This window comes from Capricornis sumatraensis, chromosome 4, assembly GCF_032405125.1.
Source record: "Capricornis sumatraensis isolate serow.1 chromosome 4, serow.2, whole genome shotgun sequence".
In the NCBI taxonomy this organism is placed as follows: domain Eukaryota; kingdom Metazoa; phylum Chordata; class Mammalia; order Artiodactyla; family Bovidae; genus Capricornis; species Capricornis sumatraensis.
In genome coordinates, this window is record NC_091072.1 from 104,615,218 (window position 1) to 104,642,083 (window position 26,866).

At 39.1% G+C, this 26,866-nt stretch overlaps 1 protein-coding gene across 2 annotated transcripts in view; it reads left to right on the forward strand.

Moving 5' to 3' along the window:
• The first annotated feature begins 15,107 nt into the window (after positions 1-15,107).
• The window catches only part of CFAP54 (cilia and flagella associated protein 54), a 324,342-nt gene continuing 312,583 nt past the window's right edge, over positions 15,108-26,866 (forward strand). For both annotated transcript variants that reach the window (XM_068971780.1, XM_068971781.1), the window contains exons 1-2: positions 15,108-15,424; positions 26,742-26,847. In XM_068971780.1, coding sequence (XP_068827881.1) covers positions 15,108-15,424; positions 26,742-26,847 — 423 coding nt within the window. The remainder of the gene's footprint in view (positions 15,425-26,741; positions 26,848-26,866) is intronic.

Genomic DNA, 26,866 nt, shown 5'->3' on the forward strand with positions numbered 1-26,866 from the left:
GACTTAGTATATAGCAGAACCCTAACAAGGGATTCCTAACCTGTGGCATTAGAGTTTGGTAGAAGAGCCAAGTGGAGGTATCTGAAACTGTACACACACCAGAGTATCAAATTGAAGCAACACTGCACTCCAGAGGAACTGCAGACATTTGTTCAAGCATCAGAGACTTAGTCAGTCAGTTTAGTCACTCAGCTGTATCCGACTCTTTGCGACCCAATGAATCACAGCACCCCAGGCTTCCCTGTCCACCACCAACTCCCGAAGCTTACTCAAACTCATGTCCATTGAGTTGGTGATGCCATCCAACCCTCTCATCCTCTGTCATCCCCTTCTCCTCCTGCCTTCAATCTTCTCCAGCATCAGGGTCTTTTCAAATGAGTCAGATCTTCGCATCAGTTGGTCAAAATATTGGAGATTCAGCTTCGGCATCAGTTCTTCCAACAAGTATTCAGGACTGATTTCTTTTAGGGTGGACTGGTTGGATCTCCTTGCAGTCCAAGGGACTCTCGAGAGTCTTCTCCAACACCACAGTTCAAAAGCATCAATTCTTCAGCACTCAGCTTTCTTTATAGCCCAAATCTCACATCCACACATGACTACTGGAAAAACCATAGCTTTAACTAGATGGACATTTGTTGGCAAAGTAATGTCTCTGCTTGTTAATATATTGTCTAGGTTTGTCATAGATTTTCTTCCAAGGAGTAAGCATCTTTTAATTTCTTGGCTGTAGTCACCATCTGCAGTGATTTTGGAGCCCCCCAAAATAAAGTCTCTCACTGTTTCCATTGTTTCCCCATCAGAGACTTAAAAGACACCTGGATATTACCATCCAGCATTGTGCACCACTGGTAAGGATGCTAGATTATGGAAATTTATATTCCAATCTCTCCTGGATAATGATGCTGATATCTTTGTTGTGCATCCTGACTACACTGACTTCCACTGGTAGCCTGTAATTAGTAAAGCTGTTTTATGTACCCAGTCTCCTTATCTGGCCTTTCTTTTTTTTCAAATTTATTTTTAAATTGAAGAATACTTGCTTTACCAGAGATCAAATTGCCAACATCCATTGGATCATTGAAAAGCAAGAGAGATCCAGAAAAGAATCTATTTCTGCTTTATTGACTATGCCAAAGCCTTTGACTGTGTGGATCACAATAAACAGTGGAAAATTCTGAAATAGATGGGAATACCAGACCACCTGACCTGTCTCTTGAGAAATTTATATGCAGATCAGGAAGTAACAGTTGGAACTAGACATGGAACAACAGACTGGTTCCAAATAGGAAAAGGAGTATATCAAGGCTGTATATTGTCACCCTGCTTATTTAATTTATATGCAGAGTGCATCATGAGAAACACTGGGCTGGATGAAGCACAAGCTGGAATCAAGATTGCTAGGAGAAATATCAATATCAATAACTTCAGATATGCAGATGACACCGCCCTTATGGGAGAAAGTGAAGAGGAACTGAAGAGCCTCTTGATGAAAGTGAAAGAGGAGAGTGAAAAAGTTGGCTTAAAGCTCAACATTCAACTAAGGTCATGGCATCTGGTCCCATTACTTCATGGCAAATAGATGGGGAAACAGTGGAAACAGTAGCAGACTTTATTTTTGGGGCTCCAAAATCACTGCAGATGGTGACTGCAGCCATGAAATTTAAAGATGCTTACTTTTTGGAAGAAAAGTTATGACCAACCTAGACAGCATATTGAAAAGCAGAGACATTACCATGTTGACAAAGGTCTGTCTAGTCAAGGCTATGGTTTTTCCAATGGTCATGTATGGATGTGAGAGTTGGACTATAAACAAAGCTGAGCACTGAAGAAGTGATGCTTTTGAACTGTGGTGTTGGAGAAAACTCTTGAGAGTTCCTTGGACTGCAAGGAGAGCCAACAAGTCCATCCTAAAGGAGATTAGTCCTGAATATTCATTGGAAGGACTGATGCTGAAGCTGCAACTGCAATACTTTGGCCACCTGATGGGAAGAACTGACTCATTGGAAAAGACCCTGATGCTGGGAAATATTGAAGGCAAGAGGAGAAGGGGATGACAGAAGATGAGAGGGTTGGAGGGCAGCACCAACTCGATGTACATGAGTTTGAGTAAACTCTGGGAGTTGGTGATGGAAAGTGAGGCCTAGTGTACTGTGGTTCATGGGGTCACAAAGAGTCGGACATGACTGAGTGACTAAAGTAATTGCTTTACAGAATTTTGCTGTTGTCTGTCAAACCTCAGAATCAGCCATAGATATACATATATCCCCTGCTTTTTGAACCTCCCTCCCATCTCCCTCCTCATCCTACCCCTCCAGGTTGATGCAGAGCCCATGTTTGAGTTTCTTAGCCATACAGCAAATTCCCGTTGGCTATCTATTTTACGTGTAAGTTTCAATGTTACTCTTTGCATACATCTCACCCTCTCTTTCCCTCTCTCCATGTCTACAAGTCTGTTCTCTATGTCTGTTTCTCCATTGCTGCCCTGGGAATAAATTCTTCAGTACCATTCTTCTAGATTCCATATATATGCATTAGAAAATGATATTTATCTATTTCTGACTTACTTCAGTCTGTATAATAGGTTCTAGGTTTATCCACCTCATTAGAACTGACTCAAAGGCATTCCTTTTTATGGCTGAGTAATATTCCATTGTGTATATGTATCACAACTTCTTTATCCATTCATCTGTTGATGGACATCTAGGTTGCTTCCATGTACTAGCTGTTGTAAATAGTGCTGCAGTGAACAACGGGATGCATGTGTCTTTCTCAACTTTGGTTTCCTCAGGGTATATGTCTAGGATGGGATTGCTGGGTCATATGGTGGTTTTATCCCCAGTTTTTTAAGGAATCTCCATACCGTCTCCCATAGTGGCTGTATCAATTTACATTCCCACCAACAGTGCAAGAGTGTTCCCTCTTCTCCACACCCTCTCCAGCACTTATTGTTTGTAGACTTTTTGATGATGGCCATTCTGATGGTATGAGGTGATATCTCATTGTAATTTTTATTTGCATTTCTCTAATAATGAGTGATATTGAGCATCTTTTCATGTGTTTATTAGTCATCTGTATGTCTTCTTTGGAGAAATGTCTGTTTAGGTCTTTTTCCCACTTTTTGATTGGATTGTTTGTTCTTCTGGCATTGAGTTATATGAGTTGTTTGTATATTTTGGAAATTAATCCTTTGTCAGTTATTTCATTTGCGATTGTTTTCTCCTATTCTGAGAGTTGTCTTTTTCCCTTGCTTATAGTTTCCTTTGCTGTGCAAAAGCTTTTAAGTTTAAACAGGCCCCACTTGTTTATTTTTGTTTTTATTTCCATTACTCTAGAATGTGGGTCATAGAGAATCTTGCTTTGATTTATGCCATTGAGTGTTCTGTTTATGTTTTCCTCTAATAATTTTATAGTTTCTGGTCTTACATTTAGGTCTTTAATCCATTTTGAGTTTATCTTTGTGTATGGTGTTAGGAAGTATTCTAGTTTCATTCTTTTACATGTAGCTGTCCAGTTCTTCCAGCACCACTTATTGAAGAGGCTGTCTTTGCCCCATTGTATATTCTTGCCTCCTTTGTCAAATGTAAGGTACCCATAGGTGTATGGGTTTATTTCTAGGCTTTCTATCTTGTTCCATTGGTCTATGTTTCTGTTTTTTTGTGCTAGTACCATACTGTCTTGATGACTGTAGCTTTGTAGTATAATCTGAAGTCAGGAAGGTAGATTCCTCCAGCTCCATTCTTCTTTCTCAAGACTGCTTTGGCTATTTGGCATCTTTTGTGTTTCCGTATGAATTGTGAAATTTTATATTCTAGTTCGGTGAAAAAAATGCCATTGGTAATTTGATAGGGATTGCATTGAATCTGTAGTTGCATTTGGTAGTATAGTTATTTTCATAATATTGATTCTTTCTATTCAGGAACATGGAATATCTCTCCATCTGTTTATGTCATCTTTGATTTCTTTCATCAGTGTTTTATAATTTTCTGTGTATAGTTCTTTTGTCTCCTCAGGTAAGTTTATTCCTAGATATTTAATTCTTTTTGTTTCAATGGTGAATGGAATTATTTCTTAATTTCTCATTGTTAGTATATAGAAATTCAAGTGATTTCTGTGTATTGATTTTTTATCCTGCAACTTTGCTAAATTCATTGATTAATTCTAGTACTTTTCTGATACTAACTTTAGGGTTTTCTATGTAAAGTATCATGTCATCTGCAAACAGTGAGAGCTTTACTTCTTCTTTTCCCATCTGGATTCCTTTTATTTCTTTTTCTTCTCAGATTGCTGTAACTGGGACTTCCAGAACAATGTTGAATAATTGTGGGAAAAGAGGGCATGCTTGTCTTCTTCCTGATCTTAGGGGGAATGCTTTCAATTTTTCACCATTGAGAATAATGTTTGCTGTAGGCTTATCATATATGGCCTTTACTATGTTAAGGTGGGTTACTTCTATGCCCATTTTTTGAAGAGTTTTAATAATAAATGGATGCTGAATTTTGTCAAAGGCTTTTTCTGCATCTATTGAGATTATCATATGGTTTTTATCTTTCAATTTGTTGATATGATGTATCACATTGCTTAATTTGCGCATATTGAAGAATTGTTGCATCCTTGGAATAAACCCAATTGGATCATGGTGTATGAGCTTTTTGATGTGTTGCTGAATTGTTTGCTAAAATTTTGTTGAGGATTTTTGCCTCTATGTTCATCAGTGATATTGGCCTGTAGTTTTTTTTTTTTCTGTGTTGTCTTTGTCTGGTATTAGTATCAGGGTGATGGTGGCCTTGTAAAGTGAATTTGGAAGTGTTCCTTCCTCCGCAATTTTTTGAAAAGGTTCAGAAGGATAGACATTCGCTCTTCTCTAAATGCTTGATAAAACTCTCCTGTGAAGCCATCTGGTCCTGGGCTTTTGTTTTTTGGGAGATTTTTTAAAAATCACAGCTTCAATTTCAGTGGTTATAATTGGATTGTTCATAATTTCTATTTCTTCCTGGTTCAGTCTTGGGAGATTGAACTTTTCTAAGAATCTGTCCATTTCTTCCAGGTTATCCATTTTATTGCCATATAGCTGTTCAAAACAGTCTCGTAAAATCCTTTGTATTTCTGCATTGTCTGTTGTAATCTCTCCTTTTTCATTTCTAGTTTTGTTGATTTGATTCTTCTCTCTTTTCCTTGGTGAGTCTAGCCAAAGGTTTTTACCATTTTGTTTATCTTCTCAAAGGACCAGCTTTTAGTTTTATTAATCGTTACCATTGTTTCTTTCATTTCTGCTTGGATTTTTTAATGATTTCTTCCCTTCTACTATTTTGTTGTTGTTCTTCTTTTTCCAGTTGTTGTAGGTGTAAAGTTAGGTTGTCTATTGGATGTTTGTCTTGTTTCTTGAGGTAGGATTGTATTGCTGTAAACTTCCCTCTTGGAACTGCTTTTGCTGTACCCCATAGGTTTTGTGTTGTCATGTTTTCATTGTCATTTGTTTCTAGAAATTTTTTTATTTCCATTTTGATTTCTTCAGTAACCTGTTGGTTATTTAGAAACATGTTGTTTAATCTCCATGTGTTTGTGTGTCTTACAGTTCTTTTTTCCCTTGTAATTGATATTTAGTCTCATAGTGTAGTGGTTGGAGAAGATGCTTGATATGATTTCAACTTTCTTAAATTTACTGAGGTTTGATACGTGACTCAAGATGTGGTCTATCCTGGAGAATGTTCCATGTCCACTTAAGAAGAAGCTTTATTCTTCTGCATTTGGATGGAAGGTCCTGATGATATCAATGAGCTCCATCTCACCTAATGTATCATTTAACACATGTTTCCTTATTAATTTTCTGTTTTGGTGATCTGTCCATTGATGTAAGCAGGGTGTTAAAGTCTCCTAATGTTATTGTGTTACTGTCAATTTTCCTTTTATGTCTGTTAGTGTTTGTCTTATGTACTGAGGTACTGCTATGTTGGGTGCATAGATATTTACAATTGTTATGTCTTCCTCTTGGATTGATTCCTTGATCATTATGTAGTGTCCTTCTTTATCTCTTGTAATCTTCTTTCTTTTAAGGTCTATTTTGTCTGATATGAGGATTGCTACTCCAGTTTTCTTTTGCTTCCCATTTGCATGGAATATATTTTTCCATCCTCTCACTTTCAGTCTATATGTGTCTTTAGGTCTGAAGTGGGTTTCTTGTAGACAGCATATATATGTATCTTGTTTTTGTATCCATTCAGCCAGTCTGTGTCTTTTGGTTGGAGCATTTAATCCATTTACATTTAAAGTAATTATTGATATATGTGTTCCTATTGCTATTTTCTTAATTATTTGGGGTTGATTTTGTAGATCTTTTTCCTTCTGTTATATTTCTTGACTATATAAGTCCCTTTAACATTTGTTGTAAATCTGGTTTGGTGGGACTGAATTCTCTTAACTTTTGCTTGTCTGAAAAGCATTTGATTTCTCCATCAATTTTGAATGAGATCCTTGCCAGGTACAATAGTCTTGGTTGTAGATTTTTCCCTTTCAGTACTTTAAATATATCCTGCCATTCCCTTCTGGTCTGCAGAGTTTCTGCTGAAATATCAGCTGTCAATTGTATGGGGTTTCCCTTGTATGTTACTTGTTGCTTCTCCCCTGGTGCTTTTAATATTCTTTCTTTGTGTTTAGTCTTTGTTAGTTTAATTAATATGTGTCTTGGCATGTTTCTCCTTGGGTTTATCCTGTATGGGATTCTTTGAGCCTCTTGGACTTGATTGACTATTTCCTTTTCCATGCTGGGGAAATTTTCAACTATAATCTCTTCAAAAATTTTCTCATACCCTTTCTTTTTCTCTTCTTTTACTGGGACCCCTATAATTCAAATGTTGGTGCGTTTGATATTGCCCCAGAGGTCTCTGAGACTATCCTCAGTTCTTTTCATTCTTTTTACTTTATTCTGCTCTTCGGAAGTTATTTCCATCATTTTATCTTCCACTTCACTGATTCGTTCTTCTGCTTCAGATATCCTGCTATTGATTCCTTTCAGAGTATTTTTGATTTCAGTAATTGTGTTTTTTATCTCTGTATGTTTATTCTTTAATTCTTCTAGGTCTTTGTTAATCAATTCTTCCATTTTCTCCATTTTGTTTTCAAGGTTTTTGATCATCTTTACTATCATTATTCTGAATTCTTTTTCAAGTAGTTTGCCTATTTCCTCTTCATTTATTTGGACTTCTGTGTTTCTAATTTGTTCCTTCATTTGTGTAGTATTTCTCTGCCTTTTCATTATTTAAAAATTTTTTTATACTTATTGTGTTTGATGTCTCCTTTTCCCAGGTTTCAAGCTTTAATTCTTTCTTCCTTTTGGTTTCTGCCCTCCTAAGGTTGGTCCAGTGGTTTGTGTAAGCTTCGTATATGGTGAGATTTGTGCTGAGTTTTTTGGTTTCTTTGTTTGTTTTTCCTCTGATGGGCAAGGCTGAGTGAGGTGGTAATCGTGTCTGCTGATGATATGGCTTGTATTTTTGTTTTGTTTGTTGTTTAGATGAGGTGTCCTGCACAGAGTACTACTGGTGGTTGTGTGGTCTTCTGTTCAAGTGGTTTCCTTTGTGTGAGTTCTCATTATTTGATACTCCCTAGGGTTAGTTCTCTGGTCAACTAGGGTCTTGGAGTCAGTGCTCTCACTCTAAAGGCTCAGGGCTTGAGCTCTTCTTCAGCCACATTCCAACAGTGTTTCTTCTGTTACAATTAAACTGGAGGCTCAGGCTTAACAGGAGGTCTTCTGGAATCTGAGACTGAGCTGCATGAGCTTTCTGCTGAGTTTGTTTTTGCTGTTCCAGTTTCCAGCACGCTGGGCTTCTTGTTACTTCCCCTGTGCTGTGTTTTCTTTGTGCTCAGCTTCTACCGCGGGAGCTTTCACTGAGTTGGGCTTCTGCTGTGCTTGGCTTCTGCCTCGGGGGGCCCAAGCCGAGATTGTTTCAGCCAGGTTAAATCCGAGAATCGACACCATATATGTCAGGGGAGTGTGTAATTTCCTTGGTTCCATCTCACTGCAGCAAACATTTGAAGTCACGGATAGACCAGTGTTACAGCTCTGTTACATCTCAGTTTTATTTAGAAAGCAAAGGAAAATACATCCTTGAGGCATGAGGGTGGGTCAACCCAAAAGACATGAAGAGAAGAGAAGCCCTATCTAGTCTTTCTATTAGTCTTCTCCTGATATTTATCAAAACAATATTCACACAGTACATTATACATTAAAAATATCTTTTCCCAATGTATGCTTTGTTGTTTCACTTCTGTGGTGGTATCTTTCTTCCTTCCGAAATTTTGCCTTTTAATGTATTCAAGTTGATCTGTATTTTCCTTTTTGTCTTTCAGTTTTGTAGCTTTTAGGGAAGACTTTACTGCAAGACTATAAATACATTTTGTTAGTATTTCTTTGACTATTTTGCAACAACTACATATGTTTATATATATATAATGAAATATTATATAAAATATATATTATTACATTTAATATAATTGTTATATTAATTATGTATTACTTCATGACTCTCATTTTACTTAATTGATCAGAATTTGGTTTCCTACTGATTCCAGCTCTGTGTCTATCTGCGGTTTTAGTTTGACTGATTTTGTCTCATTGTTGACTGTATATAATTGTTGTCATGATCTATGGGGCTTAGATCAGATGTAATCTTCTTCATGCAAATCTTTCATTATATCATAATAGTTTTCCTTCTAAAATACATAAAATATACTATTTTCTGCTTAATGATGTTCAATGGTTCCCAACTGAATCATTATATTAACAAACATTTATACAGCACTTGGGGCTTCCCTGGTGGCTCAGCAGCAAAGAATCCACCTGTCAATGCTGGAGGTGCAGGATCAGTTCCTGGTTCAGGAAGAGCCCCTGGAGAAGGCAATGGCAACCCACTCCAGTATTCTTGCCTGGAGAAACCCATGGACAGAGGCGCCTTGCAGGCTACATTCCTTGGAGTTACAAAGAATTGGACATGACTTAGTGACTAAACAACAATATAGCATTCACTATGTGCCAGGCACTGTTTTAAGGGTTTTACATATATTAACTCATTTAATTCCAAACAAAACAAAACTATGAGGTAGGTAGAATTATTATTTCATCCCCTTTTTACAGATGAAGAAATCAAGGCACACTGAGCTTAAGTAACTTAGAAGAACTGGATATTTAACTGTGATTTCTGGCCTGATATTAGTTTGGAATTAGATTTTTAACCTCTACATGGCATTGTTTTTCTAACTGAGGTTCCCCAGTGAATACAGAACTAAGTCAAAATTTCTAGGATATTTTCTCACTATCTACTTGATTTGATCATGCTTCTCTTTCCACCCCATCTTTTGCTGTGTATGACTCACCACACTAGGCAAATTTTCTTATTTAACTTGCTGTGTGTGTTTATGACTTTGTTCCTTACTCAGTCTTTTCTCTCAGTCAGGAATATCCTAAATGTTCTTCATCTTGCTTTTTTTTCTTTTCACTCATTCATTTATACAGGGACTTCCCTGGTGGCTCAGTGTTAAAGAGTCTGCCTGCAATGCAGGAGACCGTCTGCAATGCAGGAGACGCAGGTTTGATCTCTGGGTTGGGAAGATATCCTGGAGAAGGAAATGGCAACCCACTCCAGTATTCTTGCCTGGGAAATTCCATGAACAGAGAAGTCAGGTGGGCTATACAGTCCATGGGGTCACAAGAGTCAGACACAACTTAGTGACTAAACCATCACCACTCATGTATATACTCTGCCAGCGGCCAGTCTTCAGTGCTAGGTTATAACATGTATGTTCAGTCACTCACTCGTGTCTGACTCTTTGTGACCCTATGGACTGTAACCCACCAGGCTCCTCTGTCCATGGAATTTTCCAGGCGAGAATACTGGAGTGGGTTGCCATTTCCTCCTCCAGGGGATCCTCCCGACCCAGGGATCGAACATGCATCTCCTCCATTGAGGGTGGATTCTTTACTGCTGAGCCATCAGTGCTTCCCAGTAATTAGGCAAAAGCCTATTGCAAAGACCTTTCTATTAATGAAGAGTGGTTATAGTTCAAGGTTAAGACATCACCTCCTCCAGAATCCTGTATTCTCTCTCTGGTCCCAAACTTCATTTTGGGGTTCCTATAGCATTTGAAAGTCTTTATTACAGCATGTTTCACAGTATGCCTTCTTCAGGGTTAGTTGTGAATGTGTCTGTCATCTGCTTCTTGCAGGGAATATGTGGTTCATTTACGCATTTATGACATATTAAAGAAATGGCAAAATGCAAAAGTAGGAAGTCAAGAGATACCTGGAACAACAGGCAAATTTGGCCTTGGAGTACAAAATGAAGCAGGGCAAAGACTAACAGAGTTTTGCCAAGAGAATGCTCTGGTCATAGCAAACACCCTCTTCCAAAAACACAAGAGAAGACTACACATGGAGATCACTAAATGGTTAATACTATAATCAGATTGATTATATTCTTTTCAGCCAAAGATGGAGAAGTTCTATACACAGCAAAAATAAGACTGGGATCTGAATTTTAAGGAGTTCAGATCATGAACTCCTTATTGCCAAATTCAGACTTAAATTGAAGAAAGTAGGGAAAACCACTAGACTATTCAGGTATGACCTGAATCAAATTCCTTACAATTATACAGTGGTAGTGACAAATAGATTCAAGGGATTAGATCTGATAGATCTAATCAGGTACTTCAGTTCTAGGATGCCTGAAGAACTGAGGACAGAGGTTTGTGACACTGTAAAGGAGGCAGCAATCAAAACCATCTCCAAGAAAAAGAAATGCAAAAAGGCAAAATGGCTGTCTGAGGAAGCTTTACAAACAGCTGAGAAAAGAAGAGAATCAAAAGGCAAAGGGGACAAGGAAAGATATACCCACTTGAATGCAGATTTCCAGAGAATAGCAAGGAGAGATAAGAAAGCCTTCCTCAGTGATCAATCCAAAGAAATAGAGGAAAACAATAGAACGGAAAAGACTAGAGATCTCTTCAAGAAAATTAGAGATACCAAGGGAACATTTCATGCAAAGATGGGCTCGATAAAGAACAGAAATGGTATGGACCTAACAGAAGCAGAAGATATTAAGAAGAGGTGGCATGAATATACAGAACTATACAAAAAAGATCTTCATGACCTAAATAACCATGATGGTGTGATCACTTACCTAGAGTCAGGCATTCTGGAATGTTAAGTCGAGTGGGCCTTAAGAAGTATCACTACGATCAAAGTTAGTGGAGTTGATAGAATTCCAGTTGAGCTATTTCAAATCCTAAAAGATGATGCTGTGAAAGTGCTGCACTCAATATGACAGCAACTCTGGAAAACTCAGCAGTGGCCACAGGACTGGAAAAGGTCAGTTTTCATTTCAATCCCAAAAAAGGGCACTGTCAAAGAATGTTCAAAGTACCACACAATTGCACTCATCTCACACACTAGCAAAGTAATGCTCAAAATTCTCCAAGCCAGGTTTCAGCACTATGTGAACCATGAACTTCCAGATGTTCAAACTGGATTTAGAAAAGGCAGAGGAATGAGAGATCAAATTGCCAACATCCGTTGGATCATAGAAAAAGCAAGAGAATTCCAGAAAAACATCTACTTCTGCTTTATTGATTATACCAAAGTCTTTGACTGTGTAGATCTCGACAAACTGGAAAATTCTGAAAGAGATGGGAATATCAGACCACCTGACCTGCCTCCTGAGAAATCTGTATGCAGGCCAAGAAGCAACAGATGGAACTAGACATGGAACAATGGACTGTTTCCAAATTGGGAAAGGAGTTCATCAAGGCTGTAATAGTCACACCGCTCATTTAACTTCTGTGTAGAGTACATCATGTGAAATGCTGGGCTGGATGAAGCACAAGCTAGAGTCAAGATTTCCTGGAGAAATATCAATAACCTGGGATATGCAGATGACACCACCCTTATGGCAAAAAGTGAAGAAGAACTAAAAAGCCTCTTGATGAAAGTGAAAGATGAGAGTGAAAAAGCTGGCTTAAAATGCAAAATTCAAAAAACTAAGATCATGGCATCTGGTCCCATCACTTACTTCATGGCAAATAGATGGGTAAACAATGGAAATGGTGACAGACTTTATTTTCTTGGGCTCTAAAATCACTATAGATAGTGACTGCAGCCATGAAATTAAAAGACACTTGCTCCTTGGAAGAAAATCTATGTCCCACTTAGACAGCATATTAAAAAGCAGAGGTGTTACTTTGCCAACAAAGGTACATCTAGTCGAAGCTATGATTTTTCCAGTGCTCCTGTATGGATGTGAGATTTGGACTATAAAGAAAACAGTGTCGAAGAATTGATGCTTTTGAACTGTGGTGTTGGAGAAGACTCTTGAGAGTCCCTGGGACTGCAGGGAGATCAAACCAGTCAATCCTGAAGGAAATCAGTCCTGATTATTCATTGGAAGGACTGATACTGAAGTTGATGCTCCACCTGATGCGAAGAGTTGACTCATTAGAAGAGACCCTTATGCTGGGTAAGATTGAAGGCAGGAGAAGGGGATGACAGAGGATGAGATGGTAGGATGGCATCACCCACTCGATGAACATGAGTTTGAACAAGCTCTGGGAGTTGGTGATGGACAGGGAGGCCTGGTGTGCTGCAGCCCACGGCATCACAAAGAGTAGGACATGACTGAGTGACAGAACTGAACTGAAAGAAATGGCTGTATTTCACTGAAGGAAAGCATGAAATTAAGAATGGTCTGAATATTAGATAGTGAGGTAGGAAAGGTAGATCTTCATGCTTTTTAAAACTATCTTACATATTTCGGACAGTCCAAATGATTAACAACCACATTAGGAACAGAAAGAATATTAACTTTATTTATTCTTTATCTAACAGTAACTTTAAATGATAAAGACTCTTGAATGGGCAAAAAGATCCCTGCAGCCTGCAGACACTTAATTTCCTTAATTATAAGGAAACAGCAATTTCCATTATTTATAAGGAAGCTATTTACATTATTTAGCTGTCAGACAGTTGCAAAGCTCTATTCTTTCACTACAGTAAAAAGAATAAAGCGAAGTGACAAGGAAATAGAAAAAATATCCTTAATAGCTGCTTTTCATTATCAGAAAGATAACATCTCAAAAATATTTTAAAAAATGATTTGAATATAATTTAAACTGAAGAAAATGGAAATATCCATCTTACCACAGTGGTGATTCAGAGTATAGCACCAATTTAAATATGCAGATAAGCTTTCAAAAACTACTGAAAGTTATGCATTGTTAGCTTGAGTGTGTGTGCAAGGAGGAAAATGACAAAGATACAATGTTTCATAATTCAAGTATTTGAATTTAATTAGTCACATTTTCTCTTACCAGTGACTGATATGTGTCTGAGTTATGAAAGATGTTTCTGAGAGCAGTCAGATCAAGGGGGAATAAATCTACTTTATGTGTTTTATTTTTATTTTCTTTCCTCTTCTCTGACCACTTTAAGTTACATTTATCCTGCAGCTTCACTTTCATCAATATAAAAGACAGTACTCAGTGGCAAATTATACCAGCTTTTAATCTGAAGTGGACATGTCTGTTATGTAAGAATGAGATGAGAAGAGAAAGAACTTACCAAGCTGACTTTTTAAAAAGGTTTAGTAATACTTTTTGTAAATGCCCCAAAGATGAATTATTTCTTTAGGCCTAAATTCTTTAAAGTCTTAGCATTTTTACCGCTCACTTAGAGACAAGATAAAAATCTTAATCAAAGAATATTTCTACATTCTTATTGGAGAATTGAATTCCTTGTAGTCTGGTGTCAGAGGAGATTGCTGTTTGCCAGGAAGGTTCTTGGGCCATAATTACCTGCCTTGAAATGCAAAATCATCATCATTTGCCTTCAAAGAATATTAGGGTACAGTACACATGACGTACTAGGCCAACCTTGCAAATTAGCACAGGTCCAGAGAGTCTGCAAGAAATTAGGTCAGCCCTGAAAGAAATCAGTCTGTGGTCCAATAAGCTTCTTAATCTTAAGTGGGAAATTGGGCTCACAGAGTGTAAAGGTTACTATCTTTACAGGACGAGTAACAGTTTTCAATATTAAAGACCCCTTTTCCTAAGCCATCAAATATTTCGGATCCTTCTCTTAGACAATTTTTGGCACTGCATAACATTTATAACCAAGCAAGTTCTGTAGTAGTTGGAAACTCATACTTTAAATTTATAAATAAACTTACTATTGCCCATAATGCAAGGAAAGAACTTCTCTTGCCCCCAAATAGGTCCCTTGAGGCCATCGCTTCCCCATCAGAAGCAAAGTCTCCTAAAATCCCCATTTAAAATGCAAAATTCTTTGAGAGTTACCACTTCAAGCATTAGTACACATTAATGTCCACAGGTTAAGGCTGAGTTAAATGCTCATGAATTTAAAATATGGTGATAATCAAGATAAGGCTGAAATACAAATGAATAAACAGAGTAGTCATAACTACTAGACACTAACATCATTCTCAGTTACAGACCTCAAAGTCCAATAAGAGGGACCAGAGTGGATCAGTTGCATGCAATTGATTCTAAAACTATTTTCACTTCAGTGCATGGTGGTGGGGAAGGTTATTTTGAGCACAGCCTTTGGAGTCTGAAGGCAGGTCCCTGACCCTCCAACGGTTTACTCTGACCTTGGTCAAATAGCTAAACCTCCCTAAACTTTGGTTTCTTAAACTGTGAAATGGAGATATAGTAATACCCTAAATTGCAAAGTTATAATGATGATTAAATGGGATAAATCAAATTACTTGTTTCAAATGCTTAGAATAACTCCTGGCATATATTAATGAGCATCATTATTAAGTGGTCGAAATGGAAAAAGTATAGTCTGGATATGTGATCCTAAGTTTCTGGCTTTCTTATTCACTGTGTCTCCAGAATCCTCTCAGTTACCACATCTAGCGGTGAGCAAGAGAGCAAAAACACCTCAGGAGTAACATTGCTTTCTGGACAAGGTTTTTCTTTTTTTGCCCTCCAGGGGCCGCTGTATTTCCCCGAAAGCTCGCGGGATGCCTGGTTACCACGAGACCGTCGCCAGGCAACCGCGTGTACACACACACACACACCCCGGGACGGGCCCGGGTCTCGTCAACATGGCGGCGCAAGGCACCTCCTCGGTCTCTTCACCAAACGTGTCTCCCACTTCAGTGTCGCCGCCGACTCTGCCCCCGCCCTCTACTGGGATTTCGAAGTCGCCCCTGAAGTCGAAGGCGAGCTCTCTGAGCCCACAGTCTCTCTCGGCCGGCCACGAGGACTTGTTGCCCCTCGCAGTATTTTATGGGCCGCTGGACGCAAAAAACCCACTCCTGGCCTCCTGTGAGAAGGAGATTCAGGAGTTGCTAGACTTCATGAAGAGAAAAAAGGCTTTAGCTACAACGGAGGAACAGAAATATGAGTTCCACCGGCTTTGGTAAGCAGAGGCAGGGCCCTGGGGCGGGTGCTGCCCGGAGAAGACAACTCCCAGGGCCAGAGGAGGAGATGCTGTGAGGAGGCAGGCGGTGGTCCCTGGAGCTTGTCGGTGTTGCGGCTGCAGAACCTGGCCAAAGGGTCCGGAGATATACACAAAATTTAAGAAGTGAAGACTCGTTGCTATTACAATCCTTATTGCCTAGTAAATGTGTCTTGACTTCCTGCTAGGGTCAGAATAAAAGTCAAGAAAGAAATATTTCATATTCACCAGTTCACATGATTCAGCATTTGTTCTGAGTGTCATCTAATTGCCAGTGCATGCCACTGAACTTTTGGCTCACTCACAGTTTTCACAACTTTTCATGTTGTGGGTACAGTTTTGTATATGCAGGGAAAGGAATAACTTTGAGGTCACTTGGGTTCATGAAAAACTTAATTCTTGATGCCATGAAGTATGTCATTCTGTGAACATTTGTACTTTATTCCTTTTTCAACTGCTACTATTAATAGCATCACAGTAACTTGTTCTTGATTTTGTGACTCATTTTGCACGTTTGCCTTTTTTGGATTCCATCACCATGTTATTATCTCGAACTGCAGACTACCTGTTTTTAAGGCTCTTTCCTGTTTGTGTTAACCATCTTTCTTTCCCAGTCAAAACACATTGCAAATGGAACAGTTAGAAATGTAGGCAAGTGGCGAAGAATGCTAGAATAGTCAATAGTTTCATCTTAGATTTTTCATCTATGTATTTAATATGAAGAAATAGTTTTAACTTATATTTATTATTCATTCATGGATTTAATTGTATATTTATTGAGCACTTCCTAAATATCAGGTTCCATTCCAGGAACTAGGAAAACATCAAGTTAAAAAAATATACAAATTCATATCCCCATGGAGTATGTATTTTTGTGTCTACAAACAGCCACTAAAGAAATATGTGAGGAAATTATTTTATAAGGAGGTAAGCGCTAGAAAATTAGAGAAAATTAGAGCAGGGAGGAAGATAATGGTATCAGGGGGGTGTTATAATTTAAAATGGGATGGCAGGGAACATGGTCAGGGAAAGTCAGGAAAAGTGACCTTTGAGAAAGATGAGAGGGAGGTATGGTAGCAAATGATAAGATTTCTGTACAAAGAGTTGGCCACACTGGGAGAATGGCAAGTGTGAAGGTCCTGGGGTGCGATTGTGACTGTGGGATGAACATGTTTGGGCAGGAGTGAGGGAGATGAAGAGTTAGTTTCTAGATATATTAAGGTTGAGATGTAATTCACCATCCAGGTAGAGTTATTTGTAGGTAGTTGGATATGTGGAGTCTGGGGGTCAGAGGAGAAATACATTTGGGATTCATCAGTGTATGGATGACATTTAAACTTTGACATTTGATGGAATAGCTAAGGGAGTGAGTGTAGATGGAGAAGAAGAGAGTCCAAGGACTCAACTTTGGAACCCTCCAACACTGACAAGTGGGGTAGATGGGAAGAAACTGGTAGAGACTAATAAGGAGTGGCCAAAGAGGTAGAGGAAATCCAGTGGTGTATTGGAAGCCAAGTAGAGAAAGTGCTTTAAGAAGGAAGGAATGACCAGTCAATTGTGGCAAATTCTGCTGATGGGCCAAGTAAAATGAGAACCAAGAACTGACTAAGGAAAGTACATTACATGGCTAAGATACATGTGCGCACATGTGGGCTAAGTTGGTTCAGTTGTGTCTGACTTTTTGCAACCCCATGGATTGTAGCTGGCCAGGGTCCTCTGTCCGTGGGATTCTTTAGGCAAGAATACTGAAGTGGGTTGCCATGCCCTCTTCAGGGGATCTTCCCCACCCAGGGATGGAACCTGCATCTCTTACATTTCCTGCATTGGCAGGTAGGTTCTTTACCACTAGCGCCACCTGCGAAGCTCAAGCTACATATATTTGTATTTTAAATGTTTCCGTTTTTGTGCCTTAGATTATAGTTTATCTTTCCATCTCCACTGCCAACATTCCAGTTCAAACCATTAACCATCCCAAATTTTCTCTGCAGCCGCTTGAGTCTCAAATATATCCTTCACATAGCAATCAGGGTGACCTTTATAAACAAATCACCCACTCCCTTATCTAAAGATTTCTGTTTCCCATTGCTTTTAGAATAAAATTACGACTTTTTCTGGTGTCTTCCAGGGTCTGAAGCTCTGGCCTTGCCTGCCTCTTTCATCTCAGCTCATCCCTCACTTCTCTCCCAGGACTTTCCGGGAAATCAGACCTCTGTTCATCATCCCAGGGGCTTTATATTTGCTGCCTCCTTTGTTGGAAATGTTCTTTCCTCAATTTTTCAAGTATCTGGCTCCTTTTCTTCCAGGTCTTAGTTTGGTTGTTACCTCCTTAGAAGGTCTTTCATATCTAATGCAGGGTTCACCCATCAATTTATACTTTTATTAAATATTCATTTCTTTATGTATTGTCCATCTCTCCTGTTAGAATGTAAGCTTCCTGTTGAGTTTAGATGGTGATCCACTTTTTCATTGCTGTATCTCTAGCACCTAGCCTGAGGGTTGGGATATTGTGAACATTCAATGAATATTTGGCAATGAAATAATCTAAGAATTATCCTTTTTTTTTCTCAATAATTGTGCATCTGGGTCAGTTGGTAAGTACAGTATTGGCCCCATCTTTAAACAGAGACTCACAAACATTAAGGATTGACATGGACCTTAGCCAACTAACTTCTCACATGTTTAGGTATTTACTTACAGAATAATTTTTTATTGAGTGCCTACTATATGCCAGGGCCTGCACTGTAGTTGTTGCTGTTTAGTTTCTAAGGCACGTCTGTCTCTTTTGGGCTCCAAAATCACTGCAGATGGTGACTGCAGCCATGAAATTAAAAGACGCTCACTCCTTGGAAGAAAAGTTATGACCAACCTAGATAGCATATTCAAAAGCAGAGACATTACCTTGCTGACTAAGGTCCGTCTAGTCAAGGCTATGGTTTTTCCAGTAGTCATGTATGGATGTGAGAGTTGGACTGTGAAGAAGGCTGAGCGCCGAAGAATTGATGCTTTTGAACTGTGGTGTTGGAGAAGACTCTTGAGAGTCCCTTGGACTTCAAGGAGATCCAACCAGTCCATTCTGAAGGAGATCAGCCCTGGGATTTCTTTGGAAGGAATGATGCTAAAGCTGAAGCTCCAGTACTTTGGCCACCTCATGCAAAGAGTTGACTCATTGGAAAAGACTCTGGTGCTGGGAGGGATTGGGGGCAGGAGGAGAAGGGGATGACAGAGGGTGAGATGGCTGGATGTCATCACTGACTCGATGGATGTGAATCTCAGTGAACCCCAGGAGTTGGTGATGGACAGGGAGGCCTGGCGTGCTGCAATTCATGGGGTTGCAAAGAGTCGGACACGACTGAGCGACTGAACTGAACTGAACTGAACTGAGACTGTAGCCCGCCAGGATCCTCTGTCCATGGGATTTTCTAGGGAAGAATACTAGAGTGAGTTGTTATTTCCTTCTTCAGGGGATCTTCCCAACCCAAGGATGGAACCCCCATCTCCTGCTTGGCAGGCGAATTCTTTACCACTGAGCCACCACGGAAGCTCTAGGGCCTGCACCAATTATGGGTTATACAGTGATGAGCAAAATAGATATGGGAATCTGTGCTCATGGAGAGAGGGAGATAGGCTTTTAATGAGTCACTTTTAATAAGTGAAGGCTTTTAATAAGTCAGCACACAAACAACAAGCTCTGTGAAGGAAGAAGCTACTGAGAATTTACATGTGCCATGTATTGCCCTAAGTCCTGGGGATTCAGCAGTGAACCAGACAAAAACCTCTTGCCCTCTTGGTGCTTATATTCTAGAGGGGGACATAAACAATAAACATATTAAATAAGTACATTTTGTGGTGTCCTAGAAAGTGATAAATGCTAGGGAGAAAAAGAGAGGAAAAGTTATGGAGTGGGAGACAGGAGGTTGCAATCTTCAGTAAGGTGGTTAGAGTAGATAACAATTGAGCATAGGCTTAATGGGAACATAGTGGAGACCTGCTTTCAAATGAATGGTGAGGGAGGTGACATGAAGCTGAGATTAGAAGGCTGCCCGGCAGTCAACCAGCAAGGAAAAAGAGGATAAACAGAAGGAACAATCATGTGGGAGGATCTTGGCAGGAAAGAGGTGGGGGCCTTTGGAGGAGCAGACAGAAGCCTATTTAGCACAGTATGGAGAGTGTGGGTGCAGTGGTATGAGATTAGAGGAGTAGATTGGGGTGTGCAAGGTTTTAGAGGCCATTTATAGAGTTTACATTTACTCCAAGGCAATGAGAAATCGTTGCTTAGTTTTTGGCAAAGAATTAACCATATATGATTTTGTTTTAAAATATGTTGTTGACAATACAAATGGAGTAATGATGGCAATGTGGAGACCAGTTAGGAGTACTGGAGGTAGGAGTTGCTTTTATAACATATTTGACAAGATGGTAATTTTTTAAAATAAAAAATTGCTTATTTTTATAACTGTAGAGTCTTACATAAGTATAAAATTTGTAATACCTAAAATACAGATTTTGATCATACCAGCAATGTTCTTAAATTTGGAGTGCAATGTATTTTAAAGGCATGCTTTTGTTGTAAGCACACAGAATTTTGATATTCTTTTTATATAGTTAAGTTTTTCTGCTTTGCTGCTGCTGCTGCTGCTAAGTCGCTTCAGTCGTGTCCGACTCTGTGCTACCTCATAGACAGCAGCCCACCAGGCTCCTCTGTCCCTGGGATTCTCCAGGCAAGAACACTGGAGTGGGTTGCCATGTCCTTCTCCAATGCATGAAAGTGAAAAGTGAAAGTGAAGTTGCTCAGTCATGTCCAACTCTTAGTGACCCCATGGACTACAGCCCACCAGGCTCCTCCGCCCATGGGATTTTCCAGGCAAGAGGACTGGAGTGGGGTGCCATTGCCTTCTCCTTTCTGCTTTAGAAAATTCTAAATATCCAGCAACAGTTGTAATCAAATAGCAATCAAAAGTATATTAACAACATTTCTTAAATGATGTGTGTTACATAGTATATGTTATATTTTTCCTATTTAATCATTATGTAAGCCATTTCCCAATAAGCAATTTTAACTTGAACTTATGGCTCACTTAAAAAAAAAAGGGAAATTCTGTTATGAGTGATTTATGAAGTTGGTATTTTTCTTTTATGAATAACAGACCTACTCATCATTATCTCATCTGTAAGGTTTGGGAAGAAAGAACTCTTTCAACTACGTAATTTAAGAATTCTTGGATTTACTATGTTTATTATAATGCATTTCATGAAACAGAAATCAAAGTGAAAAAGGCAAAACAAACCCAAACACATTTACCTTTTTAAACTTCTGTGGGCTGTGTTTTCCACACTCTTTATTTGGCATGATTACATGTATATATTTTACTACCCTTAAATATTATTAATGTGTCCATGAAGGCAGGAATACCCTGTATCCACCTCCTCTCTTGTCACTGAGCTATTATCATTTAATTTTTTTTTTTTGAAAGTCGCTCAGTTGTGTGTGACTCTTTGAGACCCCATGGACTGTAGTCCTTGGAATTCTCCAGGTCAGAATACTGGAGTGGGTAGCCTTTCCCTTCTCCAGGGGATCTTCCCAACCCAGGGATCGAACCCAGGTCTCTCACATTGCAGGTGTATTCTTTACTAGCTGAGCCATAAGGGAAGCCCAAGAATACTGGATTGGGTATCCTAGCCCTTCTCCAGGGGATCTTCCCAACCCAGGAATTGAACCAGGGTCTCCTGCATTGCAGGCAGATTCTTTACCAACTGAGCCATCAGGGAAGCCCCATCATTTAGGTAATTCATTGACTTTTATTTTTTTACATGTTTTTGTTGAGATTGTTCCATTAATACCGCGATGTGTACCTGATAAGTACTTGAGCCATCTTCAGTCCTTGAGTTTAGCTTCTTGCCTATATTAGTCAGCTTGGGCTACTAAGAATACTGGAGAGGGTTGCCATGCCCTCCTCCAGGGGGTGTTCCTGACCCAGGGATCAAACCCACATCTCCTGCATCTCCTGCATTGTAGGCAGATTCTTTACCAACTGGGAAGCCCAATTACTAACTTCAGTTCAGTTCAGTTGCTCAGTTGTGTCTGATTCTTTGCGATCCATGGACTGCAGCACCCCAGGCCTCCCTATCCATCACCAACTCCCGGAACTTACTCAAACTCATGTCCATCGAGTCAGTGATGCCATCCAACCATCTCATCCTCTGTCATCCTCTTCTCCTGCCTTCAATCTTTCCCAGCATCCGGGTCTTTTCAAATGAGTCAGTTCTTCCATTCAGGTGGCCAAAGTATTGCACTTTCAGCTTTAGCATCAGTCCTTCCAATGAATATTCAGGACAGATTTCCTTTAGGATGGACTGGTTGGATCTCCTTACAGTTCAAGGGACTCTCAAGAGTCTTCTCCAACACCACAGTTCAAAAGCATCTATTCTTCAGTGCTCAGCTTTCTTTATAGTCCAACTTTCACATCCATACATGACTACTGGAAAAACCATAGCTTTGACTAGATGGACATTTGTTAACAAAATAATGTCTCTGCTTTTTAATATGCTGTCTAGGTTGGTCATAACTTTTCTTCCAAAAAGTAAGCATCTTTAAATTTCATGGCTGCAGTCACCATCTGCAGTGATTTTGGAGCCCCCCAAAATAAAATCTGACACTGTTTCCACTGTTTCCCCATCTATCTGCCGTAAAGTAATGGGACCAGATACCATGATCTAGTTTTCTGGATGTTGAGTTTTAAGCCAGCTCTTTCACTCTCCTCTTTCACTTTCAGCAAAAGGTTCTTTAGTTCTTTGCTTTATGCCATCTGCATATCTGAGGTTATTGATATTTCTCCTGGCAATCTTGATTCCAGCTTGTGCTTCATCCAGTCCAGCATTTCTCATGATGTACTCTGCATATAAGTTAAATAAGCAGTGTGACAATATATAGCCTTGACTGTACTCTTTTCCCGATTTGGAACCGGTTCATTGTTCCATGTCCATTTCTAACTATTGCTTCCTGACCTGCATACAGATTTCTCAGGAGGCAGGTCAGGCGGTCTGGTATTCCCATCTCTTGAAGAATTTTCTACAGTTTGTTGTGATCCACACAACAAAATGTTAAAAGCTTTGGCATAGTCAATAATTACTTAGTCAGTTTGGGCTTCCATAGCAAAATCCCATAGACTGGGTGACTTAAACAACAGAAATTTGTTTTCTTATTTTTCTGAAGGCTAGAAGTCCCAGATGAGGGTCTGGCAGCATCAGTTCTTGGTGAGAGCTCTTTTTCTGGCTTAAAAGATGTCCACTTTGTTCTCATATAGTCTTTCCTCTGTGAAGCACACACAGAGAGAACATGTGCCTGTCTCTTCTTAGATGGATTAATCCCAGTGGACCAGGGCCCCACCCTTATGACCTCATTTAGCCTTAATTACTTTCTCAGAGTCTCCTTCTCCAAATTGAGCCACAGGAGGGATAAGGGCTTCAACATGTGAATTTTGAGGAGGCACTCACATTCAGTGTATAATACCTTTCTTACTAAAAATTTACGAGATAGGCTTGGACAACTATTAAGAGAGGCATTTATAATTTCCAAGAGAGAGGGAAGGAGTAAATATTAACTAAATGGGTGAACAAAATAAGCAATGATCTGCTTCCCTTTGAACTCTGGTTAGAAACCACATAGGAAACATAACCCTAAATGGACTGACTGGACAGTTGAACCTTTGAACTCTCTATAGAAAAGCATAAAATAAAAACAAAGAATTCTTTTCCCTAGTCCTTCATCCGTTCATTCTTTCTGTCAACAAGTATTTATTGAGTGCTCACTGCAGATGGTGATTGCAGCCATGAAATTAAAAGATGCTTACTCCTTGGAAGAAAAGTTATGACCAACCTAGATAGTATATTCAAAAGCAGAGACATTACTTTGCCAACTAAGGTCCATCTAGTCAAGGCTATGGTTTTTCCAGTAGTTATGTATGGATGTGAGAGTTGGACTGTGAAGAAGGCTGAGCACCAAAGAATTGATGCTTTTGAACTCTGGTGTTGGAGAAGACTCTTCAGAGTCCCTTGGACTGCAAGGAGATCCAACCAGTCCATTCTGAAGGAGATCAGCCCTGGGATTTCTTTGGAAGAAATGATGCTAAAGCTGAAACTCCAGTACTTTGGCCACCTCATGCGAAGAGTTGACTCATTGGAAAAGACTTTGATGCTGGGAGGGATTGGGGGCAGGAAAAGAAGGGGATGACAGAGGATGAGATGGCTGGATGTCATCACGGACTCAATGGACACAAGTCTGAGTGAACTCCGGGAGTTGGTGATGGACAGGGAGGCCTGGCGTGCTGCGATTCATGGGGTTGCAAAGAGTCGGACACGACTGAGTGACTGAGCTGAACTGAACTGACATATACTAGATATTCACTACTCTTGGGGCTGGGCAGTGACTAAACTGATGAAGTCCTTGCTCTTAAGAGAGTTTAGATTCCAGAGGACTGGAAGGCACAGTTATATGCTGACTATGAGTACAGATATACTCTGCCTCAGTTTGATCAGCTGTATATTTGGGATATTGATACTACCCATCTCAGTTTTGAAAATGGAATGAAAAATACTCATGTTGGCAAAAGACCCAGATTAGGCAACACAATATTGAAGGAGAAGAAATTTGGAGGACTGACACTACCGGACTTCCCCAGCATGGTATGGGAAAGAATGGACAAACGGGTCAAAGGAACAGGATAAAGAGCCCAGACAGATGTAAATACAGTCAACTGGTCTTTCACAAAGGAGTGATGGCAATACAATGAAACAAAGCCTTTTAACAAATGGTGCTGCAATTGCACATCCACATGTGAAAATCGTATCTAGCTATAGACCTTACATCCTTCCCCAAAATTAACTCAAAATGGATCAAAAACCTAATGTAAATTCTATGCTATAAAACTCCTAGAAGATAATATAAGAGAAATCGAGATGACCTTTGATTTGGCAGTGGCTTTTGAGGTACAGCACTGAAGACATGATCCATGAAAGAAAGAATTGATAAACTGGACTTCATGAAAATTAAATTTTTCTGCCCTGTAAAAGACACTGTCAATAGAATGAAAGCAAAGCCACAGACTGGGAGAAAAAACTTGCAGAAGATGTATTTGATAAAGGACTACTATCTAAAATATACATAGAACTCTTAAAAACTCAGCAATAGGAAAACAAACAACCTGATTTTAAAAATGGGCCACAAATCTTAGCAGACATCTACCCAAGGAAGATAAATAAATGACAAGTAAATATATGAAAAGATGCTCAAAATCGTATGTTATCAGGAAGATGTAAGTTAAAACAACAGTGAGATACCACTACACACCTCTTAGCATGGCCAGAATCCAGAACACTGACAATACCAAATGCTTACAAGGATGTGGATCAATGGGAAAACTTTCATTCAATGCTGGTGGGAATGCAAATTGGTAAAGCCACTTTAGAAGACAGTTTGATGTTTTCTTGTAAAACTAAATATATTCTTCATATAATCCAGCAGTTGTGCTCCTTAGTATTTACCCAAAGGAGCTGAAAACATTCCATACAAAAATCTGCACATGGATGTTTACAAGTTTTATACAAATTGCTAAAACTTGGACATAAACAAGATGTCTCTCAGTAAGTAAACTGATAAACTGTGGCATGTATAGACAATGGAATATTATTCAGTGCTAAAAAGAAATGAGCTATCAAGCCATGGGAAAACATGGGTGAATCTTAAATCCTTATTACTAAGTGAAAGAAGCCATTTGAAAGTGCTGCATATTGATACTATATGATTCCAACTATATGGCATCTTGAAAAAGGCAAAACTAGAGAGAGAGTAGAAAGTTCAGTGGTTGTCTGGGGTTATGGGAGTGAATGATGAATAGGCAGAGCACAGAAGACTTTTAGGGCAGCAAAACTACTCTCTATGATTCAATGGTGGATACATGTCACTATACATTTGTCCAAAGCCATATGATGGATGGCACCAAGAATAAACCCTAATGTAAACTAGGGACACTGGGTGATAATGATGTGTCAGTGTGTTAATTGTAACAAATGTACCACTTTGGTGAGTGATGTTAATAATGGAGGAGGCTGTGCATGTGCCAGAGATAGGGGTATATGGGGGAATCTCTATACTTTCTGCTCAATTTTTCTGTGAATCTAGAACTACTTTAAAAAGTAAAGTTGATTTTAAAAAATGTGTACAAAGAGTCAGTCCCAGTGTTCATAGCAGCAATATTTATGATAACTAAGATATGGAAGCAACCTAAGTGTCCTTCAAGAGATGAATGGATAAAGAAGATGTGGTACACACATGAACACACACACACACACACACACACACACACACAGGAATATTACTCAGCCATGAAAAAGAATGAAATCTTGCCATTTGCAACAACATGGATAGACTTGGAGGGCATCATTATGTCAGGTGAAAGAAGTCAGCCAGAGAAAGACAAATACTTTATGATATCACTTATATGTGGAATCTAAAAAATACAACAAACTAGTAACTATAATAACAAAGAAACAGACTCACAGACATAGAGAAGAAACTAGTGGTCACCAGTGGGGAGAGGGAAGGTGTGAGGGGCAAGATAGAGGTAGGGGATTAAGAGGTACAAACTACTATGTATGCTACAAGGATATATTGCATAGCACAGAAAATATCGTCACTGGTTGATAATAACTATAAATGGCATATAGCTTTGAAAAATTGTGAATCACTGTGTCATAAATCTGAAACAAACTATATCTCAATAAAAATATTAAAATTTTAAAATCATTAAAAATACATATAAAGAACTGTCAGTGCTTGGTACAAAGGAAATAATACTTATAACCATAATTACGTTTATCAATAATTAGACATTGACAATATGGCACATTAGAAAGTACAAGGGAGGAAGGATGGGGGGAAAGGATAGTTCGGGAGTTTGGGATGGACACGTACACACTGCTATATTTAAGAAGGATAACCAACAAGGACCTACTGTACAGCACAGGGAACTCTGCTTAATGTTATGGGGCAGCCTTGGTGGGAGGGGAGTGTGGGGGAGAATGGATCCATGTATCTGTATGGCTGAGCCCCTTCCCTGTTCATCTGAAACTGTCATAGCATTGTTAATTGGCTATACCCCAATACAAAATAAAAAGTTAAAAAAAAAAAGACTTAGCACAAGGTAAGTTTTTAAGGATTGCTTGCTAATTAATTTAGGTTTCCTGCTGACTTTGAAGATATTGTTTTATTTTATAATTTTTACAGTGCCACCTCTTTGTTTAATATCTGGACCAAATATGCCCCCCGGCTGCCAGCTGCCTATTACAACGAGAAGCTTCTGAAGGTTGGAGATAGACTGTGTGAAATGAAAGTAAGTACCTGTGGAGTGA